This window comes from Saccostrea echinata, unplaced genomic scaffold, assembly GCF_033153115.1.
Source record: "Saccostrea echinata isolate AGI-Se365-2 ecotype Australia unplaced genomic scaffold, CSIRO_AGI_Sech_v1 ptg000046l, whole genome shotgun sequence".
NCBI classification, from domain to species: domain Eukaryota; kingdom Metazoa; phylum Mollusca; class Bivalvia; order Ostreida; family Ostreidae; genus Saccostrea; species Saccostrea echinata.
Genome location: NW_026889795.1, coordinates 12,233,842 through 12,253,056, shown reverse-complemented (window position 1 = coordinate 12,253,056; position 19,215 = coordinate 12,233,842). Strand labels below are relative to the sequence as shown.

Genomic DNA, 19,215 nt, shown 5'->3' with positions numbered 1-19,215 from the left:
TTTAACAGCTATGTTTCTTGATTACAAAGTTTTACTATGATTATCTTGTTTGCGCATGGATTGATAATAACTCAAAAAATTAGACTAAAGCCCCCCCCCCCCCCCCCATGAGATTTGTGCTAAATACCCAAAAAAGTAAAACCTGATGTAAACACTGTTTAATAATTTATTTTCCACATGCAAGTAAGGTAAATGGTATCAAAGGAGCCAGAGGCAAACTGGTGATGGGGAGGGGGGGGGGGGGGGGTTGAACTGTAGTAGGAAAACAGGAGTAAGCACCCCAATCCCTTCCTCCTGTTCTTAAAACTTTTAACGTAGTCTAGAATCCCTAAACAGTTGAAGATTTGATAACTAAAATAATCATATATATATATATATATATATATATATATATATATATATATATATATATATATATATATATATATATATATATATATATATATATATATATATATATATATATATTAAAAAAACAAAAAAAAACTAAGTTCTGTTGGAGATATTTTTTCTGTGTGTCTACTGGGGAAGAATAAATATTTTATCATTGATAGCGGCTGTTATTTTATATTACAAATGATTGAATCTTTCAATATTTTTAACCTTGGGCATTTTCCAATTGATTTACATGATGTTGCGGCAAATTTTAGGCCTATTGTTGACGAACGGAGGAAATGCGGTAGGTGTCAAATACGTCTTGTGTAGCGTATAAAAGAACGAAGATATACAAAACAAAGTAAAGTCAAGGATATTTTTTATGCATACCGATTTGATTTAATGAAATAAAGCCCAGCACAGTCCGTAGGTATTATTTATTCAAAATTTGCGAGGTACACAAACTCTATTAAGTACCACAGAGTTATCTCCCATGCTGGGTCAATGATGCGTTTCAAAACTATATTTAGAATGAATGTCTTAAGATTTCAATTTTTAATCAAAAAGTGCAAGGGCAAGGTGACAACCCAAGAGGTAGGTTTTTATGTTAAATTCTTTACGTTACTGTATAGTTTTTAAAAAGTGATGCTCATTTCTTTGTAATTCATTAGGCAATTTAAAATTTCCGATTAAATGATGAAAAATACCCAATTTTGAAGACTGGTGTTTGTTTTCAATGAATAACTTAAATATCTCAGAAATCTGACTGAATGAGCATCAGTTTTTCGATAGGATAGATACTAAGGGACACAATGAAACATTGTACAGTTCAAATATTGTATGCCTTGCCCTTGCACTTTTTGGATAAATTTGACATTTCATATTTTGACCTAGAATCAGAGCTCACGTGACTGTAGAGGGTCACATGATGACAAAAAATACCGGTGTCAAAAGCGATGGACAAACTCTTCATAAAGCCATTAAGATATTTAAGATAGAGTTTCATGCTAAAAAATAAGACGGATGAACTTTAAGTGTCTCGTATTTGGTGCCTTTTTATAGAAAATGTTGCCTTAACTGTACTGCGGATAAATCGAAAGGCGATAATTCGAGAATTGACTATATATATATATATATATATATATATATATATATATATATATATATATATATATATATATATATATATATATATATATATATATATATATATATATATATATATATATATATATATATATATATATATATATATATATACACATATATATATATATATATATATATATTACTAATAATGGCTGAGTTGTTGATGAGAAGATTTCAAAGATATTTCCTATGTAACGTGTACGATCAGGTTCTTACAAGGGACATATAGGTTTTCCTTTTACTCTGTCTGAGTTCATGATTGGACAGCTATGTCAGAGGGTATGTCACATTGTATTTAAATTTTCTCTTTTATCTAGAGATGGGGACTGGGTAAGGTACTACTTGCACCGTGTTTCTCCCTGTAAGGTTCCCGTTGATAGATAAGAACCAATTGCCTCATTCTTCTTCAGTTTTACAACACCCAGAACTTAAGTACTTAACAAAGATTGCATTGAAGTCTATGGAGCAAATTTTTAAAAATAAGAATTCAAATTATAGAATGTCAATAAATATTGCGGTGAAAAAAATGCACCAAAACACATTAGAAATAGAATGACAATAAAAAATGATGTTTTTTTTTTACGAGTTAAGATTTTTAAAATTGATTTTTTTTTATTAATAAAAACAGAGGGAGATAACTTTTACCAAAATTCAAGGCCATAAATTAGAGCACATCCCACCCTTACATGCTAATAGTAATAAATGGGAATATATATAAATATATGTGAAATCAAATACATGTATGAAAAAGGTGAATATGACAAACAGCCCTATGTTATATTCAGAGTACGAGTTTCCTACTGATCGGAGATACAGGGCGGGGCTTAAGGCGAGAGCGATAGCTCGAGCCGGGCTCCGCCCTGTATCTCCGATACAGTAGGAAACGAGTACTCTAAATGACTTGTGACATGACCTTTCTTATGACCTCGCTAATTTACATGTGTATTTGGGTATATATCTCTCAACCAATCAGATGAATTTGCAGAAAGTTGATTTAGTACCCCATTTTTTAGCAATCGCAACTGAAATGCCGAGTGAGGTGGACGTGCAGGTATCTATCAATTTAGATAATTATAATTTTGAGATACATTATACAATGTGTTTTTCCAAAATTTAATTTATATTTGATTGCTTAGGGTTTATTTCCTTTCTATTTAGCTCTTGCTGACTTTTTAAAAAAAATCTAAGGTACGAATTTAGTGCAGAACATTTTGATACATAAGAATCATATATGGGAATGTATTTGAAGCAAATATGTTTCGGGGAGGTCGTATTCTGACAGAAATGTCCGACAATGTCATCGACCGGTTGTCATACATGTGTATACAAAATTCTTGGCTTCAAATTGAAATAAACAGATGTAAGAAAGGGGGGCATATATTAGCTTCATGTTTGAAACAAAATGTAGAGGAACCAAAGGCAGATCCAGCACTAACTCGTGCGCGTCGATATCCCCCCTTTCGATTTTTTTCTTTTTTGCTTTTCGTAAATTATGTTTGCTAAACTTGTATTTACTTTTAATTTATCAACACGAAACGATCACGCACATATAGTGTCAGGCCTGATTATGAATCTACACCCCACGAAACTCCCGATTTTCCAGTTCTGGACATTTTTTTTTTCGAAGAAAACCAGTTGTGTACTGCCCTCACTCCCTCCTTTCTTAAATTTTTGAATCCGCCACGGGTAACTTTAGGTTGTAAATTTCTAATCTTAATTCATTTCAAATTTTGAATAAATACCTACAGCGCTATGAATTCTTATGTCTATATCATTTAAGATACGGATTCAGTTTTCCGTCATCGCTAAAAATAAACCGTACTGTATCGTTGATATTTTTCAGATACAGTACAGTTTCTGCTCATTTGCATGAGAAACGCCCAATAAAAGTGTCCTGTATCGCAGTTATTGTACGGCTGACTTCAAAGGAAAACTCGCCGGGTCATGTCACAAGTGTTGATAAGGTAGACGGAACATTCCGTAGTCAAATACAGTATTTAAAAAAAACACCAAAGGCCTAACAATTGGTATGAAAGGGGTCAGAGAAAATATCACCAAGTTATAGGTTATACATGCTAATAAGGACATTATAACGACAATACAATTAACGAAATGCCGACTTTAATCGAGATTGTGTAAATTCCTGTAACATTAATTCATCTGATCATAGTATGAAATGTGGAGATAACGAACAGTATTTAAGCTCAAAAGTCCATTCAAAATATACAAATGAACAAGAGAGCAAACACGGATCTCTAAAACATCAGAAGTGGGATCAGGTGCCATGGAGGAGTGAGCATCCCCTGCCGACCTGACCCACCCGCTGTATGCTCCTTGTTATGATAAATAATGAAAAAATCCGTCGACAATTCGGTGTATAAATAATGATCTAACAATTGGTATGAAAAACGTTAGTCAGCATTTGACTTAATGATAGATTGTATTTGCTGACAAGGATATTGTATTGACCACAGAGCTTAAGAAATGATGACTTTAAACGAGACTGTTGAATTTCTTATTTCATCAACTTGTTTGTCTATAACTTACCTCGTTTTAGAAAGTGTTCATGCGTAGAGCATGCTCTTGCATATCGAATCTAATGAGAGATATAAACCCCATGTACAGGTCAAAAGGGGATATTGCTACATAAGTAAGGGAAGTTGACGATTGAAAAGTTGAAGTCATCAAGTTTATCATGAAGCTTTGTTGTTGGCTTACCATTAACGTCTATTTCAAGTAAAATATCCAAATATGAAACAGATGAGATGTGTCAGAATCTGTGGTATCTTTTATTTCAAGCTTACCGGGATATATCGTGTCGACATATGAATGGAAATAACTATTGTTAATTGATATTACGTCGTCGATATATCTTAATGCCGAGTTAAAGACCACAGCAAGTGTTTTCTTCTTTTCGTGTATAAGATTCTGAATAAATTCTGCTTCATATGAATACAAAAATAAATCTGCTTATAACGGGGAGCAATTTGTACCCATAGGTATTCCAACAGAGTGTTGGAAAAAATGGTCTCCAAAAACCACATAGATATTGACAATCAGAAAATCAAGCATCATTTTATTTCACCTTCAGAGTACTTGTGTGTACAATCAGAATACTATTTAAAAACATAATTTTACAAAATGACCCAAGACAAGGTAAGTAAATCTACGGGTTCCATTTTTATTGAAAAAGCAGCCTTCGATGTCAAAAAGCCTGGACTTTAACTAATCGTGGGGAACAGTGTTATAAAGTGTCGAAAAGTCGTACGTTTTGATGTTATTGATTTTGGTGAAATTTGTGATTTTAAATTTTCTAAAAGTTCCTTGGAATTTTTAAGTTTCCACATCTGATTTACACCACTTCTCGAATATATTGTGGCACAGTACTCCTGAAATTTCTCCTTCATCGCTATTAATATTTTAATGAAGAGTAAAGAAAGAGGCTTGGAAGAACATTTACTGGAACCCAGTATGTATCGTAAGATCATGAAACATTAGAGTACGAGTTTTTCACAATAACACAATTTTTCAGCAAGAATTATTTAAGCATGCAAATGAAACATTTCAAAACTTAGTTGCTTCATCAAAATCTCTATACTCTACCATTTGATAGACAAAAACTGATACAGTTGTATGTGTGAATCATTTCTATTAGAAAAATCCCTTAATTTTTCAACAAATACAGTTTATAAATTAGAAATGACTCGGATTTGCTTAGAATTAGTACAAGTAATCTAGACAATAATAGTTTTTGGAAAGAGGAATTTTGGCATACTAGTGTGCTAAGATTGATGAGCGTCATTGTAAATTTATAGTTGGACAGTACGGTTTAGGTATCCAAAGAAGACTGACTCAATCATTACAACATAGATTGATGTTGGCTCCGTTGTCCTGCAACAGTTGTACAGTGCTATCATGTCCATATTGACAAGCTATATAAAGAGGACTCACTCCATCATTATCACATAAATTGATGTCGGCACCGTTGTTCAGTAACAGTTGTACAGTGCTATCATGTCCATATTGACAAGCTATATAAAGAGGACTCACTCCATTATTATCACATAAATTGATGTCGGCACCGTTTTTCAGTAACAGTTGTACCGTGCTATCATGTCCATTTTGACAAGATATCCACAGAGGACTGTCTCCATCGTTGCAACATAAATTGATGTCGGCACCGTTGTTCAGTAAGAGTTGTACCGTGCTATCATGTCCAATTTGACAAGGAATATAAAGAGGACTGACTCCATTCTTGTCACATAAATTGATGTCACCATTGTTGTTCAGTAACATTTGTACTGTGCTGTCGTGTCCATTTTGACAAGCTATGAGAAGAGGACTGACTGCGTCTTTGTTACATAAATTGATTTCGGCACCGCTGTTCAGTAACAGTTGAACCGTGCTATCATGTCCATTTTGACAAGCCATATAAAGAGGACTGGCTCCATTGTTGTTACATAGGTTGATGTCGGCACCTTTGTTCAGTAAAAGTTGTACCGTGGTACCATGTCCATTTTCACAAGCTATATAAAGGGGACTGGCTCCATCATTGTTACAGTGATTGATGTCGGCGCCGTTGTTTAATAAGCAAATAATGGTTGCATTACGTCTTTCCCCCTCATTTGTATCCATGCCAGCTTCTTTAAAATGTTCGTCGTCATTTGCAACAGCTAATAATAATGGAGTCAATTTATATTCAGTGATGAACTTGTTAACATCAGTACCGAGTCTTACTAATTCCTCAATTATTGGAAAGTTATGAAATACAGAAGCAATGTGAATTGGTAAAAAGTCATCCCACATTTCTTTTATGGCTCTTTTTTTAAATCCCTCGCTGAGAATTTCTTTCAGGTTTAAATCGCCATTTGCACACATGGCAGAGAATATAGGATATTCTTTCAACTTCGTTTCAGGGATACTGTTTAAGAAAAATGAAGAAATTTCAGTGTGACAAAATACGATAAGTCCAATCAAAGGACATATTTCATCCTGCCTATCAAGTAAACAAAGTCTAGAAAAACCAGTGCCCTCAAATGATTTTGGAAATTCTTTTTCGTCTATTTCACATTTAATTGTTACCAGAAGCTTTTCGGACGAATCCACTTTTTCCTTAAAAGATTTGACCACATTCTCATTTCTAAAACATGGGTTGAGTAAAACATCTAAAAGGTGTTTTGTTTGCATATCAATAATAAACCTGTCTACAAGATCACCAATGTACTCTTCAGGCAGGTAAACAATGAAGGGATCGCGATCTTCCTCTTCTGTATCGTTTTCTATTCTCATTCGTCTTCGCAAAAAACCACTGTCGGCGTACTGTATTGTTTCTCGTGGACAATCAATACCAAACACCAATGTCGTTATCTCCATAATAAAGTCGTGAAGGAATTGGAAAACATGCCCGACACATTTAACATACGATCCATTCATTTCATCTAAAGTATTGAAAATGTCTGAAACCTGCGTGTTTTCTTTAAGTTTACATATTCTTAAAATGTCTTTATATTTTTGTGAAGAGCTTTCATCTTTTCTAAAAGAATGAACATTTAAATTATTGTTAAATACCACGATCAAAAGTAAGGCGCAATATTTTTTTTGGTCCAATTTCTTGTAATATTCGACTTCCTGTCTTATGAACAGAAAGGGATTTTTAAAGAGATTTACTCCTTTCTCCCTGTAATTCGGGTGAAGTGAAAAAAACTTACAAATCAAGGGAAAATAAGCTTCCGTTTTGATCATTTCCCTGACATTCCCTTCAGATATATCCATATGTTGACAGTATTTATTTAAGATCTGCCTTTTTTCTTCCTCCGATAGTTTCCATTTCTCGCTGTCAATTTCTACTATGTTTGAGTCCTTTTTGAGAATCCCTTCCAATCTCTTGTCATTCATGACACTTCTTCTACATGACACCAATAATTTAACCTTCTTTAAGCAATTCGCTAGCGTTTTCTCATACGTTTTCCATGAATTATATGAAATGTCGTCTAATGTCTCCTTACCAATAGGATCATTTAGAACAAACAGTGTCTGATTATCTGGCAAGAATTCAGGTGAACCTATTTCTTTAATTTCTTTCACCTCATCGACAGGTTTGATATCCCATCCTTTCTCTTCTTTATACTTAAGTGCGATGTGTTGAATAATTGCTGTTTTTCCGCATCCAGAGTTTCCAACAACCGTAACCAGATTTTGACTTTTAATTTTTTCTTCTACAAATTCACTTGCTGTTGTTGGGACAAACATTCTGTCATCCTCCCTCCAACTCTCCAGAATATCTTTTTCTAGAGTTGTATCTATAAATATTGAAAAATACCCATCACAAAAATAGTTTGAGAATGTTAAAACATTTATTCATAGCATTGTCTAGTGATTCCTCTTTTTATACTTTAAATGTATCAAATATAATACGCTAAGAAATTATATACTTTAATTAACTATCTTGATTAAACAAAAACATAATTTTAGCAATTAAACCTACACGTCAATAAGAAATTGCATTTCTTCATTTTGTCTGATATATATCTTCAGCTGTTTTAACGCCAATCGAATTTCTTTATAACATTTGATTTTCACGAACACCTCTGGAAATTTAAAAAAAATTATAAAATTTATTTTACCCCTCCCTCCGCCCAAATAATTATTCTGTCAGTGTTTCACGAAAATAATTATCATACGAAAACATTCATGGAAATAGTACCAATAGTAACATTTTAAACTGTGTTTGTCTTAGACTCCCTTTATTGAGTTATACGTTTATCATTTTTAGTACATACAATCATGTCTGTGCTTGTTATGGATTGAAAATAACCTATCTATCATACATGTGGATCTAACTTTGGAAGAGAATGTTTTTTCTCTTTTCGATTTTTTTTTTCTTGACATAAACATAAGCATAAATCAATATAACCCTATGTACTCCTTGTGTGATTCTGCTTGACAAAAATATATGCAGAATAAATCAATATGTCTGATTACTCTATGTGTACTTCTTATTCTCGTGGAGAAAACGATTCACAGTTACATAATTTCAGATCAATGCAGCAATCATTATGTCTGTGGTTTCGAATGAACGTTGTACTTTAAAAGAAATCAAATGGAAGTAAGAGAAGTGATACAACAATATATTTTCAATAATGGCCTGTCCAAAAATATGAATATATACGTACATGGAAGTAAAGGCAAAGTAACGATATCTTTTATGAAATACTCTATAGAAGACTACATCCATGCCTACTTTCAGATAACGAATAAAAAACGAAAATGTTTTATACGAGAAATAAAGTACAATAACCTTCTTGAATAAAACCAAGTATTGTACGACTATGTCATGATTTCACGGATCACTTTTTACTCTCTCTGCTTGTTTTTCGTCCATTGAGGGGCAAAATGAAAACCAACTATCCTTCTGTGTTCAATAATTCACAAGTGAAAAAAAAGGATTATAGAGCTTACACGATCCGTATTGGTCCCTGCTGACAAAATAGGTAACAACATTGTCTTTGTTTGTAAGGCTCATCATTTAAATTGTAGAGGAACTGGCATTTAATTCTACAAATAGTAAAACTAACTTATACCCAAAGCTCTCTTTCTAAGGAGGAAATTCTTCAAAATCACATGTCAGTTTTGAATTTCTTAAATATTCCCAACAACTAACATGAATATGAATTACCATATCCATATTGGATTCCGAAATTTCATAAAACTATTTACAAACAAAGATAAATAGTGCGTTCCAGTTAATGTTCTACAAAGCCTCTTTCTTTACTCCTCACTAAAACATTAATAGTAGTGAAGGAGAAACTTCAGGAGTACGTGCAACAATAATTTCAAGAAGTGGTGTAAATCAGATGTGGATACTTAAAAATTCCAAGGAACTTTTGGAAAATTTATAATCGCAAAATTTTACCAAAATCAATAACATAAAAACTTACAACTTTGCAACTTTATATACAACCATACCACACGATAAATTAAAGTACAGGTTTTTGGTATCATTGACAGCTACTTTTGAATAACAAGAGGTCCAAGGGCCTTAACAGTCACCTGTGTATAATACAACACTGTAAAGGATCCATAGAAGTATAAAACAAAATTAAATAAACGAAGCAATGTTGCCCAAAAATTTCAAAAATCCGGTAAAAATACTCTTGCTTATTGTAGCGTGCTACCTTTTTTTCCCTTAGCCTTAGAGAGATGATAATGAATGCAAAATATGACAATTACAATGAACACTTGCCCATTGTGTAAGGTATTATATGTCACTTGGCTAGTGCTACAATTCAGTACACACATACTTGGGTATAAAACGTGGCTATTTGCCACTTGTCACTAATTACAACAAGTCACCCTGGCTCTCTGTGATTCTTTGTTCACTTTCATAAAGTATAAAGCAACTTGATCCAGTCTCTTGTCAACTTTGAATTTACCTGATAATACCTCATCCATTGTCAAACAGATCACCTCAGTGTAAAAATAATGTGTACAATTTCAACTTTTGCTAAATATATAAATAATCTTTATGTCAATCTTTTATAATGCTTTCCAGGCAAGAATCTGACTTTGAGCATGCTTTGCCCATTTAAACAAAACATTCATATCTATTCTGTTTCTATATAAATAACATTTTTTCTTGTATTGTCATTCAATCAAATAACCTGTTAATTAAATTATATACATGGATTTTTTGATTAACACAATTTAGCAAAGAAAGTTACTCTTATTTGCTTCACCTATTACAATTCTGTGCTAGTGTTTGCCTCCTAGATACTCAGAAGCAAAGAAAAAGGCACATTAACTTATCATAATATTTAATACCTATACATTGATATCATTGCATATTTGATCAGTAGTTATGTCATCACGAGTTTGGCATTTAACCCCTGTTATAAATACATAGCTATTTATACCACCCAAAACGACATGATTTAGTTTATATTATGCCTCCGTATGTTTCTATTCATTTCTAGGATCTAAAAAAAAAAATAAAATATAAATTTTAGAGAAATTGTTATCTCTAAAGCTCATGTCATATAGCTTATTATGACGTCATATTGTATAGGCAAGTAGAATATCTTGGTGTAGCCTTAACATACCTGCGGGGGCAATGTATTTTACAATTTTAGAAGAGGCACTCTTCCTCATCATAATTCTGTATTTAGTTCATCGACTTAATACCCTGGAGCAGACGCGAAGATTTTTGAAGAATAAATTCATTTTCACTATATAATCAATAGAGCCCCGCCCTAACAACAGAACCCCTGATCCTTGGGCCATGAAATTCACAATTTTGGAGGAGGCATACTTCCTCCTCATAACTATGTATTTAGTTCTTTGGCTTACTAACCAGGAGCTGAGGATTGATTGATTAATTGTGTGTTGTTTCACGTCCCATTCGAGAATTTTTTACTCATATAGAGACGTCACCATATACAAGTGAAGGGCTTCAAATTTTGACCATCACTCAGGGCCATTGAGCACTGAGGGATCCTTATCGTGCCAACGCCTACCGTGACATGGGGCGTCGGTTTTTAAAGTCTCATCCGAAAGACCCGCAACTTTCACTTCAAAGTGCCGAGCACGTGGCGAAGGAACAGTTGCTACCAGTTTTTCATCGACTTAGGTCAGTCGCGGCCGAGATTCGAACTCACGACCTTCCGATCAGGGAGCGAGCGCTCTACTGACTGAGCTACCGTGAAGGGTTCAGGAGCAGAAAAGAAGATTTTTAAAGAATTAATGCATTTTCACTACATAATCATTAGAGCCCTCGCCTTAATATCAGAACCCCTGACTCAGGGACCATGATATTCAAAATATTTTCCTTATCATAACTATGCCTATTGTTTGTTTGCTTAATACCCAGGAGCAGAGGAGAAGATTTTTTTTTAAAGAAATAATGCATTTTCACTATATATTCAACAGAGCCGTGTCCTAGCCCAAGAACCCCTAACCCTGGGGCCATAAATTTTACAATTTTGGTAGGGTACTCAATGCTTATTACAATCATGTCAACAGTTTGACTTCTTGAATTCAAGGAGTAAAGAAAATTTTTCAAGATTGCATTAATTTTAGCAGTTTTGAGCCCACCCCTCATGCCCAAGCACTACTGTAATGATTTTCCCCCTAGATTCCAAAAAAAAACCTCTGACGTCCCCCTGTCAGTCCCTTGCATTTTCCTGTCCCCTCCCGACTTTCTCCTATGATCCCCTGTCGTTGTCCCTGATTTCCCTGTCTACTGTCTGACATCCCCCGACTTTGCCCCTGTTACCACAGTCTAACCCCTGATGTCCCTTGACATTCCCTGACGTCCCTGTCAACTCTCTGATGTCCCCTGACTAAGTCTCTGACCACCCTTTCAATTCCCTTTCGTCCCTGACATTTATTTTGACCCAAAAAAGGTTAAAATATGTTTTTGCTGCTATATACTTGGGGGAAAATTGATACCTTATTCTTGGCAATTCTTAAGTTTTGTGAAAAATAGATTTAATCATTAATTTTTAGCTTTTTTCTGTTTGAAATATCTTTAGTAAATTCTTTCAAAATGATAGTATTGATTGTTTGGTAGCTTTTTGGTAGCTTTTCAGATAAATCTTAATAAGAATAAATGCCAGTTACTTTAAAAAGAATAAATTACAGATTTATTGCGTCTTGTGTACGTCTTGGCATGTAAATATATTTTTATTTATTTATTTATCTATTTATTTATTTCTTTTTGGGTTTTTTTTTTATTTATTTAATTTATTCATGTATCTGTTTATCGATTAATTTGTCTGCTTATATATCTTGTCTTTTTTTTTTCATTTATTTATTTATTTTATTTATTTCATTTATTTTGATTTATTGATTAATTTAATTTAATACAATTTGTGTAGTTCTCCATACGCAGTCTCCGGGTAAAACAGATTATGCTTCAAAATATTTTTTTAAGCATATTCGAATCACTTTTAATTCTTTTACTTTCGTGATAGGTATTAGCATCATCATATCATTACGCAGAACCTGAATCTGAAATTGGTTTTATTGCTCTACTTTACCTTCGTAAATAAAAAAATGTACAATACACGTTGTAATGAAATTAATCTTCACAAGTTGCAATGAAATTAATCTTCACTTAGGGCAGTTATGTTAGTTTAAGAGTTGCTGTAAAATGTGCTTTATAAATAAAAATTGATTTCATTACAACGTGTATTGGTAACGATCCTCTAATAAAAACTAATGTCCAAATAAATGTATCACACTTCTATTCTCAATGACCGTGTAGTGTAGAGCAGCGCCGCAAAATTGGCGACCGGCATGATTAAATTTCAATTGAATTTTAGTATTGGCACCTACTTTTTAATGACTTGAGTAGTTAATTGTGTTTATACTACGACCTCCATGCACCTCGAGAGAAAGCGGACTGTGCTAATTAAACACGGTAGTTGATCGACGACTATGCTGTGAAGCTTGGCAAAGGGAAGTCAATAAGCTGATGATCAATATCTTGAGAGTTGATTTTCCTTACACATGTAATTTCGGGAATTCCAACGTGTTCACGATAACAGATTTACAAAAGATCAACAACATGATAATCGACATGCATCCCATTCAAGTTTCTGTGCCTAGAAAAAAATTAACCCTTTCAAAATTTCCTATTCCTTTGTATCAAATCAATTCCCCATGCTCTGTTTTTAAGTATTAACTTTATTATATTTCTGATAGAATTTACGTACAGCTGTAAGTGCCAATCGTCGTCTTACTTTTAGAGTTACCTCCTGTTTGTATGAAACGTAGCATGGCGCAAAATCTAGCACTGAGGCACATGGAGAAGTAAAAAATGGAGGAAACTCGGCGAAAAATGCAATATGTAGAAAAAAAAGAACGTTAAGAAAATACAGAATAGAGAAAGCAAAATTTCAGTTATGTCAAGTTTTTGCTCCAGGGAATATATATTAAGTTATGATACTTTTATCATGTATGCCATCAGTAAGTTTTTATAGACTATCAAGATAAAAAAATCTTAGGCATTGTTAAGATGTCTATGGTCGTTCGTCTGTTCGATTGTGTGCCTGTTAACTTTTTTTTTAATTCCTTCAAAACGTTCCTACAGTTTTGGGTCAATTTTGGTAGATTTGTAAATTAAGAAACATAATTCTTTCTAATTTTTTTTTTAAATTTTTTTTGTTTATTTATTTATCATTATTATTAATATTATCTTTTTTTTGCATAAAAAAGTATTGGTTTTGTGAAGCCAATTATTGATAAATGAAGGTTAGAAAGTCTAAACATGCATTCGTGTTTTCGGTCACATTTCGCCTTCGCGCAGCTTCCTCTGTGGTTAATTTTTCAAATGTGGACAAACCTGTATATATATATATATATATATATATATATATATATATATATATATATATATATATATATATATATATATATATATATATATATATATATATATATATATATATTACTTTTTCAACAGGGACGTTAAACAACATACAAACAAACAAAACAAACTTTTTCAACAGTGAAATACTGTGATTTATTTATTGAATAGAAGTGATATTCTCTCAGAGTGTGAAAGGATACCAAAATGATATTCTCTCACATTGTGAAAGGATATCAAAGTAAGTAAAAAATAATTTCTAGCCTGTCATAAGATAGAAATAGTAACTACGTATCTTGACAGAGCTAAATCTGCAAATTTCTTCCCAAATATGTTGCTAAAATCCATGCTATGTAATGTTTTCAATCACACAACTGCTAAGCTATGACGTCTCAACCGCTCAACTATGACGTCAAGCCTTTGACACTAGGTTATGAAAAGAGAGGCAAAGTAAAAATCAAAGAAAATGTAATAAACAGGATTTTCACTCGTGCTCCGCACTCGTGAAAATATCAAAAAATCCTGTACCACTCGTGAAATAAATTCCATACTCATCTACAAAACATTGAATATCATATCATATATATATATATATATATATATATATATATATATATATATATATATATATATATATATATATATATATATATATATATATATATAAGAAAAAGTCATATTGAATCTGAGGTTTGAGTTTGAAACATCAGTTGTATGTCTTATTCACTTTGAAACAAAATTATATGGTGGAACAAAATAATTGTGTAAGTGTTGATCTCAAGGTCAATGCACACATCTTGATTAAGTCGGTACGCTGCGTAATGTAGGCAATTCCCAAGGAGGGAAATACGCAGAGAGCATATTGTGCAATATAAATAAATCCATTCTGATTTATTTCTTGTGCAGCTTTAAAACGAGGAAGAAAATTCATTGATATAAAATAAATGCAGCCAGTCCACGATATATTTTGATTGCACGTTTTGTTGCAAAACAATGACGTCGCTTTTTTCTATTGTTGGATTCTATCAGATTGCATAAAGGGAGGGGGGGGGGGGTGCTTGAAACGGATCATTTGATTTTCAGGAACGAAATTTTATATATAAAAGAGTCTGTTTTCATGATTTTCATCCTGATCTAGTTCAAATGATTTTTTTGATTTAAAATTGTTATCGTTCCAAATAAAGGTGTACATTCGTTTAAGACTTTTATTACGGACAAGACAAATATGCAGTGTCTGATACTAGTATTTACTTTCGATAATTCCACGACTTACCTCCTCTACTCCGCTGTTCATGTACTGTCTCCTGTAATAAAGCTTCCGTTTCTGAATTTCGATTCTTCTTAGAATCTCTCCAACTTTTATAAGGTACATCTACAGAAAGTGGTTCATCTACAAATAAAAAAAACATTATATACTAATTGTTTTCTGTTGAATATTTTGAGATGTAAAAAAATCAAGAGTAACTTTTCAACGTTATTTAAAACTTTGTTTATTTAAAAATCCCTGTTCTATATGTATAACATTTTATGCACGTACCTGAAAGCAAATTAAATAAAAAACAAAAAAAAAAAAAAAAAAAAAAAAAAATAAGAAAATTACCTTCAGTATCCTCTTCACTGGCCTTACGATGACATTTCCATTTCAAAAAAAATGCCACACAGTGAAATACAATGACAAGTACACCTATTACACCTGAAAGTATCACTATCCAGTCTTTACCGCTAGAAGTATATCCCAGATTGGTAGAAGTTGTCTGTGATAACGTGACATTGATTGCAGTAGTGGAAGTCGTGGCGTCCAAGTCACTAAAAAAGTAATTTACTTTTAGAAGCAAAGTAACATTTCTGTGCTATGTTGTTCTTAATGAATAAGAAGAACTTATATGATCTATGATAAATCATTATTTCATTGCAGAACTACCTGTTTAAAATAGGACACGCAGGGTCAGCTATATAACATCTATTTTGTTTGTTGATTTCTGAGCAAGCTGGAACTAGAGAAACAAAACTATTTTTATTTAATGTGACTAACAGTCATGGACATTTCATTTATGAAACAGATAATTAATATATTCTTCTTTACGAAAAATCCAAATAAAATCTTAGAATTAACAAAGCGAAATAGAGAGATTGAAAAAAAATATATACATTTAATTGATGAATAAATAAAACTTAAAATTTTACAAAAAAAAAAAAAATATATATGCATCCTAAGAATTACAGACTATTTACAAATGAATGTTTTACAAAAAATATGGATTTTTTTTTTTTTTTTGGGGGGGGGGGGTTATATGCATTTTGAGCGTGACAGGGAAGAAAAATAGGAATTCAATATAGATTATGACAAGACCAAATTTTATATATGGATTACATTTTTTTTCGATGATCAAAAGTTTTAATTGTACGAAACGTTAAGTTCCATCACAAGATACTGACGAAATAAGCCAATGTTTTTCTTCACTAAATTTAATAAAACATCAGGATGAAGGAAATATACTCTCTACATGTAGTTTAATATCCATTTGTCCTCTTAAATCCTTTTTTTTTTTTTTTTTTTTGACTTTATAGTATGCATTCATTTTCAATTATTAATGCAGAATAGATGATTTTCAGAACAACTCTTTTGTTAGTCGCATACGTTGGGATCACCTAGTTTTGTTTTATTTTTCTGTCTGCCTGTCAAAAAGAGATCACACTTTCATCAGAAAGTCTAGGTTTTTCAATTGACCAATGACAACACATGAGTTCTTTTTTTAAATACTAAGATTGAAATACTGATTACATGTAATTGATTTTATAAATGAATACACATGTTAATTAATATTGAGCAGTACATCTGAAAACTAGCAAAGTAAAATCTTTCTAAATAAAATTGAGCAATTTCAAAAGAAAATTTACAATAATCTTTTTTTCATTTTCCAAGGTTTAAAGAGATAAAAAAAAAATGTAAAACGAGTTTTTCAGAGGGTGTCAGTATATTTTTAATGCCCTGTTCAAAGGAGGTACCGATACGCTTGTTTGTTTGACATTCCTTTTGAGAGTTTTTTCACTTATGCTTGCCGGTAGAGGGCTGCAAATTTCAGACTTATACTTGGTACTTAGGGCCATTGAGTAATGAGGGGAATTTTTTCATGCCAGCACCTACTGTGTTGCGGGACGTATGATCTATAGTTTATATGCTCTCATCCGAAGGATTGGTCTCCACGTCCCGTAGTGCATAGTGGGATTTGAACCCGCGACTTTAGGATCCAGTCCTTACTTCGAGATGCTCTAACCACTGCGATACGCGGTCGACGGTAGTGATTACGTATTCAGTTGTGAAAATCATTAAAAGGTAATTTAATAAAATCTGTGCATGTATAACTTTTTTGAAAAAACAAATCTTCATATATTTACCATTGGACCTGTGAAATAAAATTCTAGAATAAAAGAATGCCGATGCAGTATATTTATCGAAATAATTAATAAAGATGTTATGAGAATAAAGAAATATTATTATGAATTTCAATAGATGTTGAATGTAATATTGAACACAGATGGTTGATGCGGTGAATGAATACGTAAAATATTATTATAAATAAAGGAGCATCTGAAACCCGAACAAGCAAACGTGTCTCTTATAACAATCAGTCAATTTGAAACCAAAGATTTATAATCTTTTTTCAACCAATTTCTTAACATTTAAAAGCTGTCTTAATTATCCCATCGCAACGAAGTTGGAGGGGATAATGTGACATGTCTGTGAGTGTGTGGTGGAGCATGCGTTATCGAAGAAAAATCACATCAGAGGTCGATGTACTATTTTGCGCCAATTTTCCCTCTAATGACGATTTACGCACACCGGATGACACGGTCATTTGGCTCATTAACAAACTAACTAAATAGCTAACTACCTCGCTATCTTACTCACTAATAATTAAATACGTAGAAATGAGCAAATTTGTGATCATAAGCCTCAAAAACGTAAAAGAGTGTACAAACATTTATAAGGTAATTTAAAGAAACTTTTACATATATTTTAAAACTTTTAAGAATTTATCATAATTTCATTTAAATAAAGACACAACGCCATCACTTTCAATCTCTATTATCTGTAGGTTGAACCATTAATTTCAAATTTTAAGTAATTCATATTGAATATTCTTAAAATTCTATAGATTTTTACGTCTTGAGATCTTAACAAATTGTGGATGAAATGTTATGACATAGTATCTGGATACTAAATCGGTCAAATTATTTCTTGAATCATTCAAATTAAATGAAAGAACCTGTACACTACGCTAAATTATTATGAACTATTGCATTTTGTGTCTCACCGCAATTCTGGCATATTTGACGAGATTTGCAAATTTACAAATACTCGAAAAACACCTACATTTCAACATCAATTTGGATTGGTAGTGCTTGCTGGGACAGCCTTCATTAAAATGTAGACATGATCGGTTGTTTAGATATCCGGATTGTAGAACCATGCAATTTCCTGTCGGTCAAAATATTAATGATGTAATGCTACACAAGAGTTACAAAAAATGATATTACAAAGCATTTATAAATGTATAAATTATATGATCTAAGTAATGGAATCCTCGTTAGGCTTAAACATGATTCTTCTTTTTTTAAAAAAAACTGTAGGTTACATGCAGAATTAATTACAATAAACCGGAGGAAACAATGCAAGAAGACAATGCATGTAATATGCTACTTATCCCAGCAGGCACGCAACGTTGTTTCAACGTTGAAAGTAGGTGGAATATAGGTTGCAACGTTGAGCAACTACAGTTCAACGTTGTTTCAACGTTGAGGTTTTAACGTTAAATCCTCAACCTTTTTACAACGTTGAAACAACGTTGAAGATACAACATATTTTCAACGTTGAATGTTCGTCGATATTTCAACGTTGAAACAACGTTGAAGATTCAACATATTTTCAATGTTGAAGCCTTAACCTTTTAACAACGTTGAAACAACGTTGACGATGCAACATATTTTCAACTTTGAAGCCTTAACCTTTTTACAACGTTGAAACAACGTTGACGATGCAACATATTTTCAACGTTGAATGTTCGTCGATATTTCAACGTTGAAACAACGTTGAAGATTCAGCATATTTTCAACGTTGAATGTTCGTCGATATTTCAACGTTGAAACAACGTTGAAGATTCAACATATTTTCAACGTTGAATGTTTGTCGATATTTCAACGTTGAAACAACGTTGAAGATTCAACATATTTTCAACGTTAAATATTTCCTGTTATTTTAAGGTCGAAGCGATGTTAAAATGCAGCAAATTTTCAACTTTGAATGTTCTTTAATATTTTTACGT

The 19,215-nt window shown here is 32.4% G+C and overlaps 1 protein-coding gene across 1 annotated transcript; it reads right to left on the bottom strand.

Annotated features, from left to right (window-relative positions):
- Positions 1 to 5,376: 5,376 nt before the first annotated feature.
- On the bottom strand, positions 5,377 to 18,221 carry LOC133202172 (uncharacterized). The gene is made up of 4 exons (XM_061337942.1): positions 18,208 to 18,221; positions 15,492 to 15,697; positions 15,165 to 15,281; positions 5,377 to 7,823 (listed from the first exon to the last, which is right to left on the bottom strand). The coding sequence occupies exons 1-4, from the start codon at positions 18,219 to 18,221 to the stop codon at positions 5,377 to 5,379; spliced, it is 2,784 nt and encodes a 927-aa protein (XP_061193926.1).
- Positions 18,222 to 19,215: the final 994 nt, after the last annotated feature.